General features: G+C 41.9%; 1 protein-coding gene across 2 annotated transcripts in view; it reads left to right on the top strand.

Annotated features, from left to right (window-relative positions):
• The window catches only part of EGFL6 (EGF like domain multiple 6), a 76,536-nt gene that overhangs the window by 45,261 nt on the left and 17,752 nt on the right, over positions 1-13,523 (top strand). For both annotated transcript variants that reach the window (XM_030199587.1, XM_030199586.1), the window contains exon 8: positions 677-1,024. In XM_030199587.1, coding sequence (XP_030055447.1) covers positions 677-1,024 — 348 coding nt within the window. The remainder of the gene's footprint in view (positions 1-676; positions 1,025-13,523) is intronic.

Genomic DNA, 13,523 nt, shown 5'->3' with positions numbered 1-13,523 from the left:
TACAATCACTGTTACCAGCATTTTCACGGAGGTATTGCCAGGGTGGGGTTAGGCCATAGGAAACAATGAAGTACATAGTTTTACATTTTCAAAACTATATGCATTGTTATTCACTGAAAAAGTAACCTTCAAAAAAACTGGTGCAAATTTCTGCAATATACCTTTTCCTGGGCAGTTTCAAAGAGTAAGTACATGTCTACATATCCTTTCAGAAATGGTGCAAATCTATAGGGAAAAACACCCAAATATTTTGTAGCTGCCTGCACAGTTTTGAAAATTGCTCTCAGAAGACATTTGAATGTTTGGATTTGTTTGAAAACCAACCTTAATTGGGGGTCTTAAGGATGGGGGTTAGCAACAGCTGGTACAACCAACTTTGTACCAATAACCATTCAAGCTTCAGTGCCACATCTAGAAATATTATAGAGAAAATAAGTTTCATTATCAGTTTGCACACTTTCATGGTGTTTATCTGTGCTTTGAAATCTGAGCCTTTTAAGCAATTTCAAAGCATCTGAGAATAACTTGCAGAAGGCAGTGTGCAGTATATGTACATTTGACAATAATAACCATATCTCTGCTCCACAGAACCTGCCACAGACCAGTGATGTAGAAGTCTGCCACACCAAAGGCCTTGTTTAATTTAAAATATGTCCGATTTCAATTGTTTCTTTAGCTGTTCCCGATAAGTCTGTCAAAGAAACCCCCAAGATGTTTGGAGCTGCCAGAGATACAATCAAGAAACTGCTGGTGCACAAGAACAGTATACGCAAAAATGAAGAGATAAGAAATTTCATCCCAGAGCCTGCTTTGACACCATCCCCCAGGGCTCACTTACAGCCTTTTGACTACAAAGATAGGGTTTATGTTGGCAAAAGCTATAACACAGGCATCAAAGAAGCAGAAGATGCGAATGAAGGTGAAGAGGCGGAAGCCAAAGAGGTGGAGGAGGAAGAGGAAAAGGACACAGAACTGCTGGAGAACCAGACTGATCAGGAGAAACGACTAAGAGGAGACGTTTTTGGTAAGCAAAGTTTACACTTCTCACAGTTGTGCTATGAGTGAGTATAGCAATGTACATCTATACAGTATTAATTCTGACATATTTTATAGTGCCTGTTGGATATCGTAAATACTATGCAAAATGTTTATATTCCCAAAACTATTTGCAACAGACCTTAATGGAAAATGGCCAAATTTAACCACTTCTCAAAAGTTTCTGAAATTTTAGAAAATAAAGATGTAAAGAAAAGAGGAGTGAATACAGTACAAACAGAACAGATTTCACTGTTTTACACTTTGGAAATTCATTGGCAGAAAAAAAAAACCAATGATTTACAGTAGATTAGGCATTAAATTGTCTTTATGAATCTTCCTACAAAGCTAAAAGGTCTAGAGGCAAATTTCAATCATGGCCCTCTCAGTATAGCTTTAAATTGATAAGATATCCACACAGAATTGTATACAGGTTCAGTGGCATTATCTGTATAAATTAAACCTGCTATTTGTGCGGTCGCGCTTATATGGATAACTTATACACACAGAGGGGCATAATCGAACGCAAACGCCCATGTGTAAGAACGTCCATCTCCGAGAACGGGTCCGTGAAGGGGTGGGCCGAATCGTATTTTCGAAAAAGATGGACGTTTATCTTTAGTTTCGCAATTACGGTTTGTGCCAGGCAAATGCATTGGATGTAGGCGTTTTTGAGATGTGGGCGTTTGTTTGAGCTGGGCATTTTCATTTTTCAGCGATAATCGAAACCGAAGCGTCCCAGCTCAAAAACGACCAAATCCAAAGCTTTGGGTCGTGGGAGGGGCCAGGATTCATAGTGCACTGGTCCCCCTCACATGCCAGGACACCAATCGGGCACCCTAGGGGGCACTTTTAAAAAATAGGAAAAAACATTAAATTACCTCCCAGGTGCATAGCTCCTTTACCTTGGGTGCTGAGACCCCCAAATCCCCCTCAAAACCCACTCCCCACAACTCAACACCATTACCATAGCACTTAATGGTGAAGGGTGACACGTACATGTGGGTACAGTGGGTTTGGGGGGTTAGAGGGCTCCCATTTACCACCACAAGTGTTACAGGTAGGGGGGGATGGGCCTGGGTCTGCCTGCCTGAAGTGCACTGCATTACCCACTAAAAGTGCTCCAGGGACAGCACTTGTTGCTGCTGTATAACCTTGGCACAGCAGTTCACACCGTAAGACTAATCTCACTGAAAACGTCCTTTATTTCAATAACCGCGTTTACTCATAGTTAACTGCAGATCAGAGGTTGTGCCCCACTGGCGACGAGTCTCCCTGGTACTAAGATTAGCAGTAGCTCAGAGCTGGCAGAATGGTGTACAATGCCCTCTTTTAGCAACATTCAAGGTAAGAACTAAGTTCTGTAACGTGGCTAACACACGAAAGGGATCTAAAATGGACTTACAAAAATGGCCACTACTTTGTGGACTACCAGAAACAAAACAGGGCACACTCTGACCCAGTAAGCAGAGGGAAAAGCACCATGGGAGAAGAGCCTACCAACTACCAACATCGTGAGACTGTAACACAAGCTAGTGAAATCACAGAGCCCAATACCCTACACCCACCACAATGCAATGCTGATGTGACCCTGCAGTGCACCCGAGAGCCACATCTGACCCAGGGAAAGGCTGTGAGAGGATTGAACACATTCTGCTGTCATGGAGGTGGGTACGGAATTTGTGGGATGGCATAGAGGCTGGGAAATAAGGTTTTTGCAAGTGGGTTTTTTTTGGTGGAAGGGGGTTAGTGACCACTGGGGGAGTCAGGGGAGGTGATTCCCGATTCCCTCCGGTGGTCATCTGGTCATTAAGGGCACTTTTTTGGGACCTGTTCGTGAGAAAAAAGGGTCCTAAATTCTTGCTAACAATGCATTTCTTTTTTCCATTATCAGCCGAGTGCGCCCATCTCTGCTCCGCCGATAACCACGCCCTAGTCCCGCCTTCATCACGCCTCCGACACTCCCCCGTCAACTTTATTCGTTCCCGCGATGGAGTGCAGTTGAAGACGACCAAAATCGGCTTTCGATTATTCCGATTTGGCCGCCCACGGGAAACGGACGCCCATCTCCCGAACATGGGTGTTTTTCTCCTTTCGAAAATAAGCAGGACAGCCTACCTTCAATCTTGCCCCAAATTAAAACTGCTAAATTTGGCCATATAGCAATGTGCTTGACCAATTGTTAGCTGCTTTGCAAGGAGGGAGGCAGATTTTATTTTAAAAAAGGACTTACACAGTTTCAGCCACATAAATCCTTCTGAAGACCAGGCTCCTAGCTTTTACTGTTTTGCTATCACTGAACATCTTATTTTGCATATGCGTACTTTTCCAAACACATACCCCTGGATTCTGTATATGGCGCCTGAAAATCCGCATGGAAATCGAAGCATATCCTATAATAATGTGTGTAACTTAATTGGTTAACCAGCGAATCAGCACTGTGAACTGGATGTTAACAAGCAATTATCAGCATGAATTGGCATTAATTGAGATTTACACGCAGAACTCGCTAAGTGTATTCTATAACGCAGTGCGCCTAAATTCAAAGTCGCATAGTTGAAAAGGGGTGTGTCCATGAGTGGGGTGTGGGCATTTCTAAAATCTATGCACATTATTACAGAATACACCCTATCTGTGCAAATTTAGGCATCGGGATTTACATCAAGTAAAACGTGGCCTAAATGGATGTGACCAAATTTAGTCGTGTGGCGAGTCACTCACACGTCCAGTCTGGCATCTTTCCCCTTCTCTCCTCACCCCTCTTCCCTATGTTTACCTTATTTTTTTTCTTTTCCAAAAGGCGGCAGTGGCAGCAACAGCAATTCCCATAGGCTGCCCTGCCGCAGTGCCGCCGGCACCAACCTCTTTGCTCTACTGCATCCCGCCTCTGAGGAAACAGGAAGTTACATCAAGAGGCAGGCCGCAGTAGGGAGAAGAGGCCAGTGCTGGTGGCAGGGCAGCCTATGTGAATCGCTGCCACTTCCGCTGCTACTGCCGCCTTTTGGAAATGATAAAGAAGGTGGAGGAGGGGAGAGGAGAGTGCTGCCGGAGAGCTTTGCCTCAGTGTGCCTAATGTTAGGGCCACCACTGGTTCCTACTCTTTGGAACATGGAGGGTACTTCAATAAAGGGTTACCAGTTTTTAGGCATCAAGAATATGCCTATTTGGAGCCTATTTTATAAAGACAAGTAAATGCCTATTTTAATTTTCTTTATAGAGTACTAGCAGAATAGACCGGACACACAACTATCCTGTAGTCATGATCACTTACAACAGCCACAGAGCTGGTATAAATGCCCACACATAGGGGCCCTTTTACAGGTAAGCTCTAATGTGTGTGCTTACTGCAGATTAAAATCCACTACTGCTGGGTGGGTGTTTGGGGGTAGAGAATGGGCATGCCCACCATTAATTGGTTAGCACAGCTGCATTATCATGTCATGTGCTGATTAGCATGTAGTAGCTCAAGGTGAGTTACATTCAGGTACTGTGGATGTTTCTCTGTCCCAGGAGGGCTCATAATCTAAGTTTGTACCTGAGGCAATGGAGGGTTAAGTGACTTGCCCAAGATCACAAGAAGCAGCAGCGGGATTCAAACCGGCCACCTCTGGATTGCAAGACCGGTGCTCTAACCACTAGGCCACTCCTCCACTCCACACCAAATAGGTGTTGGTAACGGCTCCTGCACTAATGGCCTCACACTAACTGGGAAATTAGCACACCGCAGGCCAATTTTTAGCACAGCGTAATAAAAAGGCCCCATAGATTGTTAAAGAACAGGCATAGATTATAATATTTTATAATATGCATGTAATGGGGGGAGGGGGTATATTTGCTGTAGGCAGTCATCTAGTGTGCATGTGGAATTAGAATAACCCTTAAACAATATTTATAGGTAAGAATCAGGGCCAGAACTGGAATCCTCTGGGAGGCCATAAGTAGCTTCACTCTATCTCTACACTCTCTCAATAAGTCAGGCAACTCCAAGGTTGTTGCTCTAAACCAACTGTAATAAGATCTCTTGAGCAAGCAAAATAACAATGTGGCAGAGGCAACTAGTGGCGAGTTAATTATTCACAATGTCTCGGATGCTTGAAACTCAATGAAAGTCCCACTTTCCTTCCTTTAAGCAGATGCCTATTACTGTGAATAGCAAGAAGTCAATATAGTTCCATTCAGAATATCCACTTACAGTTCAGATGATCACGGCTAAGAGGCTCAGAAACTCTGATGCTCCGTTGCAGATCTTTTAATGCAAGTTCCATTGGGATGTTATTGGCTTCTCAGGAACACTGTAGCTTTAGATGGTAAAGCCCATCCTTCAGCCCCTTGGACACAACTGTACCACCAATGGATGGGATGAAATCCAGGTTGCCGTGCTGGAAGAAATACACATATAGGCCAGTCTCTTTGTCTTCTCAGTGCTTCAAGGAAGGATGCAGAGGATTACTTGTTCCTTCACCCCAGCTAACAGGATGGATGCTTAAACAGCTTTCTGACACCTATGTGATCCTGGATCACTCCTTGATTTTAATATACCAGATAGTGTAGCATAGTATACAGTTTGTATAATTTCTGGTCTTAAGCTTGAAGGCCCTAAGGCAGTTGTTCTCAACCCATTCCTCGGGAAACACCCAGCCAGTGAGATTTTCAGAATATCATGAATATGCATGAGATAGAGATGTAGGTATAAGAGAAAGTGGGATGTTTGACCACAGAGATACAAAGCCTGGAGAGATGGATCTTATGCATAGTCTGCTTGGTAAGCAAATCTATCTCATAAAATCTATCTCATAAATATTCATTGTGAATATCCTGAAAACATGACTATTTAGGTGTGCCCATAGGGCTGGGTTGAAAAACAGTGTCCTAAGTTACATGGTCAAAGGCTGGGAAGGCAGAAAGCCAAAGACAGTTATTCGCATGTTAATCGGGGTTTTTTTGTTTTGTTGGGTTTTTTTTTTGTAAATATTTATTAGGGATTTTTCTTCCAACAACAATGTTAACATCATAACAGTTTCAAAAGATCACATATTTCATAATATTCAAAAGAAATTCCTTTCTGAACACAGCTCCCTCCCTATGATTACAATACTACACTCATAAATACATAAGCATCACCATACAGGGACAGACTGAAGTTCCATCAAGCCCAGTGTCCTGTTTCGAAAAGTGGCCAATGCAGGTGAAAAGTACCTGGCAAGATCCCAAAATAGTAAAATGGATTTCATGTCAATCATCACAGGAATAAGCCTTGGAAGATCACCATTGGTTTCCAGTCTTATACTGTATACAATTCAAAACATTGTTTTGGCTTTCCGAGCTTTCCGTCAGGGTACATCTTTGTATATTTCATCACTGACTATTCTGTATTCTTTGTCACATGTCCTGTGCTCCATTAATGACCAGTGCATGGTCCTATTGAGGCTCAAATAGAAATTACACGTCATAGTACTTTTTTTTGTTGTTGCCCCACATTTGTGAACTCTATGCCATTGTCTATACACAGTGAATTCAATCTAAAGAACTTCAGGGGCCCTTTCACTAAGCCACGACAAAAAGTGACCTGCAGCAGTGCAAGCTCGTCTTTTGGGCGCACGCTGGACCATTTTTTGCCACGTCCTGGAAAAAGGGTCTTTTCTTAAGGGGCCAGAAAATGCGTCCATTTTTGGCCTGAGACCTTACCGCCACCCATTGACAGTGGTAAGGTCTCACGTGCTACCCGGGCAGTAGGCATGCAGCATGCGCACACTGTCATTTACTGCCGGGTAAGCACCACTCAGTAGAAAATATTTTCTACCACATGTTATTGGCACAAGTCAAATTCAGAATCACCGCCCAGGGCATGTGGTAGCCGGGCGGTAATGCCGATTTGGTGCATGCTGGATGCACATAGGCCCTTACACACCTTTGAAAAAGGGCCCCATATGCATTTTTGAACGCATGGATGTTCCAGCAGGCATACTCCAGTGAGTGAGGCGGTTCTCTTGGGCACCGGTATCTGAGGGAGAGTATGTATGAATACCAGCTTTGTATTGGATGCCATTTTAACTATACAGTGTTCTTATATGTATGTTTTACTTTCCTGTTGAATATTGTAGCTCATTTTCTTTGTTTTTTTTTTTTATTTCGCTTGTAAACCGCATTGATCTCTCCAGCAGTTAAAGTGGTATATCAAATTACGAATGAATTAAGCTGGTTTTAGTAGAGGCATTAAGAATCTAAGCAGGCACCCATGCTGCTAGATTGCCAGCTGTCCTACATACATGTGTGCGAATGTGAATGCCCACCTGTAAAGTAAGTGCCATTGCATGTAGGTACATAGTTGCACAATAGTATTACGGGTAGGTAATCCACCAGGGTGGAAGAACACGAAATCCCAAAGATGTCAGAAATAGAATAAAGAAATGGGAAGTAGACCAATGACTCCAGGAAGCTGTGGTATATGATGAACAATCTTTAATGTAGACTCGACACAGTACTGTGTTTCGGCCACAGGCCTGCCTCAGGAGTCTGAATGGCACATTTATAAGACATCAAATTAGAACAGGAAAATTGTTTAAAAAGTACCATCAAAAAACAAAAGAAATAATCCACAATATAATCATAATAACAACAATAGTACTAATCATAATAATGAAAGTAAAACAATAAAAGCACAAGAAAAAAGCTAGAAAAATACTCAACATTAAAAATAATTATAATCATAATAATAACAACAATAATAATACTAATCATAATAATAATGAAAGTACAACAAGAAAAACACAAGAAAAATTTTTGGACAATTCAAAATGTACTCAAATCATGGTTAAGTATATATTGAGATTAGAAAGAGAACGAATATAAACATATGATAGTGGGGATGGGACGACTTCCCTATGAAGAAAGACTAAGGAGGCTAGGGCTTTTCAGCTTGGAGAAGAGACGGCTGAGGGGAGACATGATAGAGGTATATAAAATAATGAGTGGAGTGGAACAGGTGGATGTGAAGCGTCTGTTCACGCTTTACAAAAATACTATGACTAGGGGGCATGCGATGAAACTACAGTGTAGTAAATTTAAAACAAATTGGAGAAAAATGTTCTTCACCCAACGCATAATTAAACTCTGTAATTTGTTGCCGGACAACGTGGTGAAGGCGGTTAGCTTGGCAGAGTTTAAAAAGGGGTTAGACAGTTTCCTAAAGGACAAGTCCATAAACCGCTACTAAATGGACTTGGGAAAAGTCCACAATTCCAGGAATAATATGTATAAAATGTTTGTACATTTGGAAAGCTTGCCAGGTGCCCTTGGCCTGGATTGGCCGCTGTCGTGGATAAGATGCTGGGCTCAATGGACCCTTGGTCTTTTCCCAGTGTGGCATTACTTATGTACTTATCTCTATATATAAAACGCACCTCCAACATTCTAATGAAGTCTCAGCCGGAAACTTGAGGTGGCATAGATATCCGGTTTGCCCGTGAGTGTCTGCCCCGCCCTCGCATCACAACATGATGACGTCGAGGGCGGAGCACTGACACTCGAGGGGCGAAACGGACAAGGCACAGGTACGGAGGTGGAGCAACAGAAACAAAACCAGCGTCCTGAAAAAACCAGTGTCGCGAAAAAAAAAACAAAAAAAAACAGTATCACCGTTTCACAAACAAAGCCAGCCACAACGTGCGAGGTAAGGAGGGAGGCAGCAGCTTCTCAAGTGCTGAAACACACAAGGCACAGGCATGGAGGCGGACCAACAAACATAGACAAAGCGTCCCGACACAAAAAACCGTCACGAAATAAATCAGACACAGGGTAACAGCGTTTCACGGAGCGAACCTGGAACAACGTGCGACGGAGGGAGGGAGGGAGGGAGGCAGGCAGGCAGACAGCTTGAACGTCGGAGAGTGGGAGGGAGGGAGACAGGTAGCCAGCAAGCCAGTCAGCCAGCCTGCCTGCACGTGGGAGCCAGGGAGCCAGTATGAACGACTGTGGGACGGGAGCCTGCCTGACCGTGGCGGAGGGAGGGAGGGATGGTGGGAACGAACCTCATATTCAGCAAAACAAAATATGAAAGTGCTAAACCACTACGAGAAAAGCTACACTGGCTCCCACTCAAAGAACAAATCACATTCAAAATTTGCTCCCTAGTTCACAAAATCATTCATGGAGAAGCACCAGCCTACGTGTCAGACCTGATAGACCTACCACCCAGGAATGCTAAAAGATCATCCCGCACATTCCTTAACCTGTACTTCCCAAACTGCAAAGGTCTAAAATACAAACTAATGCATGCGTCGAATTTCACCTACTTGAGTACACAGTCATGGAACGCATTGCCGCGCAACTTAAAAACTATTTACGAACTAACCAACTTCCAAAAACTACTGAAGACTCATCTCTTTGATAAAGCATACCACAAAGATCAACAAATGTGAACATACGCATTTCCTTCATATATATTCAGAACTGTCTTATAATATCTGTTTGTTACTCTACTATCATGTTCTATCATTATCATGTTACCATGATTCTTCTGTTAATTAAATTGTCTATTCTTCTAATATATCTTCACCATTCATGATGTATTGTAAGCCACATTGAGCCTGCAAAAAGGTGGGAAAATGTGGGATACAAATGCAATAAATAAATAAATAAAAACCTGAACGTAGGTGGCAAGGAGGGAGGACGGGAGGGAGGAAGGAAGGAAGGGGGGCACGACCATGACAGCTGGAGGTAGGGGAGCCAAACTCCCTGAAGCTGGGAGGGGGGACACACTCTCAGTCTTTCTCACACACACACACTCATTCTCAGACTCACACTCTCACACATTCACTCACACTCACACACATACACACTCGCACATTCACTCTGTCTCTCGCTCTCTCACACAGTCACTCTCACACACACTCTCTCAAACATACACACTCAGAGGCACACCTTGCTAGCGCCCGTTTCATTTGTGTCAGAAACTGGCCTTTTTTACTAGTGTACTTATATTGTTGTACTTTCATTATTTCATTATTTTTATTGTGGATTAATTCTCTTGTTTTTTGATGGTACTTTTTAAACAATTTTCCTGTTCTAATTTGATATCTTTTAAATGTTTGCACAATAGTATTAACCAGAAAATGGTCATTTGCACATGCATGTGTTCATACACGTTTGTGAATGACTAGAATACTGGCATTTACATATGTTCTTGCTGCCTTAAACTAGGTGATTCCTCCAAGAATTACCCCTGTACAGCCCAGTTCAGACTGACAAAACACACAGACAAGAAGGAAAAAAGTTTCATAAGTACTGGATAGAAAATCAGAGTATTATAGACAAAAATAGTATGTACTGCTTTTCCCTTTGGTTTTAATTGAAACAACAATGAGAGAATGAAGACTACCACTGACATAAACAGGAAACAAAATGGCATAACCACATGAAGAACACTTATTTCCCATGCACACTCTTATAACATGCACACTGTCTCCAAATTTAAAGCTTGCTGCTGGAACATCAATAATTGCTTCTGCAGTCATCAAAATATCATAGATCAGAGAAACTCAGCATCAAACTGGTACCAAAAGATTATTCTCATCAAATTTCTTCACCCCCAATTGCTTAGGCAAATAAATGGTTGTTATTGACATTATGGGCTAGATTCTGTATTTGGCACCTGAAAAATCCGAGCGGAGAAAAGATATGACTAGGTGTATTCTCTAAAGAACGCCTAAATGTTATAGAATAGGCTTAAAATTTCATGCAGTATATTGAATAATGCCGAGCGCCTCTCCACATGACCAAATTTGGTTGCGTCCAATTAGGCCATGTTTTACTTGGAGTAAATCCTGACGCCTAAATTAGGCACAAAGCAGGTGTATTCTATAATAATGCAAATAAATTTTTGAAATGCCCATGACCTGCCCATTCCACGCTCCTATGCGACTTGGAATTTACACGCAGTACATTACAGAATATGCTTAGTGAGTTCTGCATGTCAATCATAATTAATGCCACTACTGATAATTGCTTCTAAACATCCAATTAGCGCTGATTAGCTAGTTAACCAATTTAGTTACATGCATTGCTGTAGAATACGCTTCGCTTTCTGCACGGAAATTAAGGCGCGATATATAGAATCCCGGCGAATGCGCAGAAAAGCTGTGCCAGAAAAGCTGTGCCAGAAATGCCTTTCTGTAGAACTTGGGAGCTCATAGGCTGTTGACTCTTGAAGGAATTATCATTAAAGTCAGGTGGGTCATATAATGAGAAATATACATCCATAGGAGAGAAGAATCCTTCTTTCCCATCAAAACCAACCTAATAAATCTTATCCTTCCTGTAATAATGTAAGCTTCAGTGCAAAATTAGATTACAATCAGTCTAGAAATCTAGGCCTAACCTATTATCCTCCTCCTGTAATTTTGTGTGCAAAGCTGCATGCCTTGCATGTGATTTTGCACACGTAACTTATAGAAATAATAGCAGTTATATATAAGTGATGTCAATAATTAGACCATAATTGGCACTTTCAATAACTGGCGTTAATTGCAGTTGATTGGCAAGAATTCGCACTTATGTACATAACTGAACTCAGTTGCTATTCTATAAATTAGTGCACAATTTCTATTTCACACAATTGCACGAGTGTATGCATATGGGTGGGACACATATGGGGGTGGGGCATGCCTAGCACAATTGCATGTGCAATTGCCGCCTTTAAGCATGAGTATTGATATGGTGTAAATGCTCACTCCTAAATGTTGGCATATAAATACCAATTTACACTAGCATTTTATCATTTGTGCTTAGTGCACACTACTTTAGGGGTCTTTTTTTCTAAGCAGAGGTAAAAAAAAAATGGCCTGCAGTAGTGTGGATGCTTGTTTTTGGCGCATGCTGGGCCATTTTTTACTGCAGCTGGGAAAAAAAAGGCATTTTTCAATGGGACAATAAATGGCCATGCATTAAAATTAAAAGTAGTGCATGGCTATTTACTGCCTGAGCCCTGACCGCCATGCAACACTCACCAATGTAACTGTGCTGCTGATTACCACAGGGAATGCCCCCTGCAGTAGACAATAGAAAAATGTTTTCTACCATGGGAAACAACATGTGCCAACTTCATTACTGCCGGGCACCCACAGTACCCTACAGTAATGTCGATTTGGCACACATTACCCGTGTGTTAGCCCTACTGCTGCTTAGTAAATGTGCCCCTTAGAGCCTAGCTTTAGGTGACCTTTCTTGAATTGACCCCTATGGGTCCACCAGGCTCATAATTTGAACTTCAACACTTCAACAACGATCAGATTACTAAGCAATGGCCACTGCAGTCCACAGAGCTACCATATAAACAGGCTCAGAAAGAATGGAATACTCTCTACAAAGTGATGAGGCAGATGACCGAAGGGGTAAAATCTTAAAATAAAATATTTCAGAGCACTGTAAGGAAAAGCAGAGGAATTAGATTGTAGGCTGAGAGCATTCTTTCCATTTCATCTAGGAATTGCAAAGGACGGTATTTTGAATGCTGTAAAACAACACCTGCATGCTTCTCTTCCAAAAGATACGTAAGTCAATAAATCATTGAGGCAACTGCTGTCTCCACTCAAGTCCCTCTGCACCATCCAGACAGTCTCGTACTTGAGCAGAATGACATTTGGTCGATGTTCTCTGAGACAGAGTTTAATGTACTGATGTTGAGCCCAGACATTTGAAGAATGAATAGGTTTTGCAGAACTTTTACCCATCTGTATGCACTTGTTCTTAAGTTAAGAAACAGACCACATGATATATAAAACAAGTTATTGCTTACTCTGGAGCAAGTTCATCATAGTAAATGTCTTTTTTTTTCTCCTAAAAAAAACCCAAGAAAGTATTTATTCAATGTTTTGGATGAAAAGCAGTTGAGTACCAAGCTACTCTGAGTGATGGTAAAGGCTTCCTGTGTAAAGAGACCAGCCTCTTGGAAACCTACCCACAGTCATGTATAGTGCAGCAAAGAATTTTATGTGCCTCAAACTATTTTTCTCTGCAGTTGTATTCAGGATACACTTTTTGGTGTGCAAAGGATTGAAGGTTGGATCGTAGAGGTTCACAGATACATCTAATAGATGTATCTCTGAAATGGAGCATTCAGAGGTTTAATTGTAGGAAGGCTGAGACCTGCCTGGGCTTTTATAGTCATAGCAGATGTTGCCTGCTAAAGACTGAGAAGACCAGTTAGGGAATGGTGCATAGCCATGATCACTCAAGACAGAAAGAGGCTATGATGAGAAGAAGGCCTCAAGATATTAGTGTGACATGTTTTAGAAGCAAACACCAATGCATAACATGAATTTTAAGCTCCATACTTAGGAATCTTTTGAAATGCCTTTCAGAAAACTACAGTAATATGTTCAGGAATATGGCTGGAAATCTGTTGATTTAACTATATATTAAGCCTCGGTTTGCATAAAATGTTGAGGTAGGAATTAGAACATTCAGGTTGGGCCAGACGGGGGCGGAGCAAG

This window comes from Microcaecilia unicolor, chromosome 4 (genome assembly GCF_901765095.1).
Source record: "Microcaecilia unicolor chromosome 4, aMicUni1.1, whole genome shotgun sequence".
In the NCBI taxonomy this organism is placed as follows: Eukaryota; Metazoa; Chordata; class Amphibia; order Gymnophiona; family Siphonopidae; genus Microcaecilia; species Microcaecilia unicolor.
This window is presented reverse-complemented; position numbering and strand designations above follow the sequence as displayed.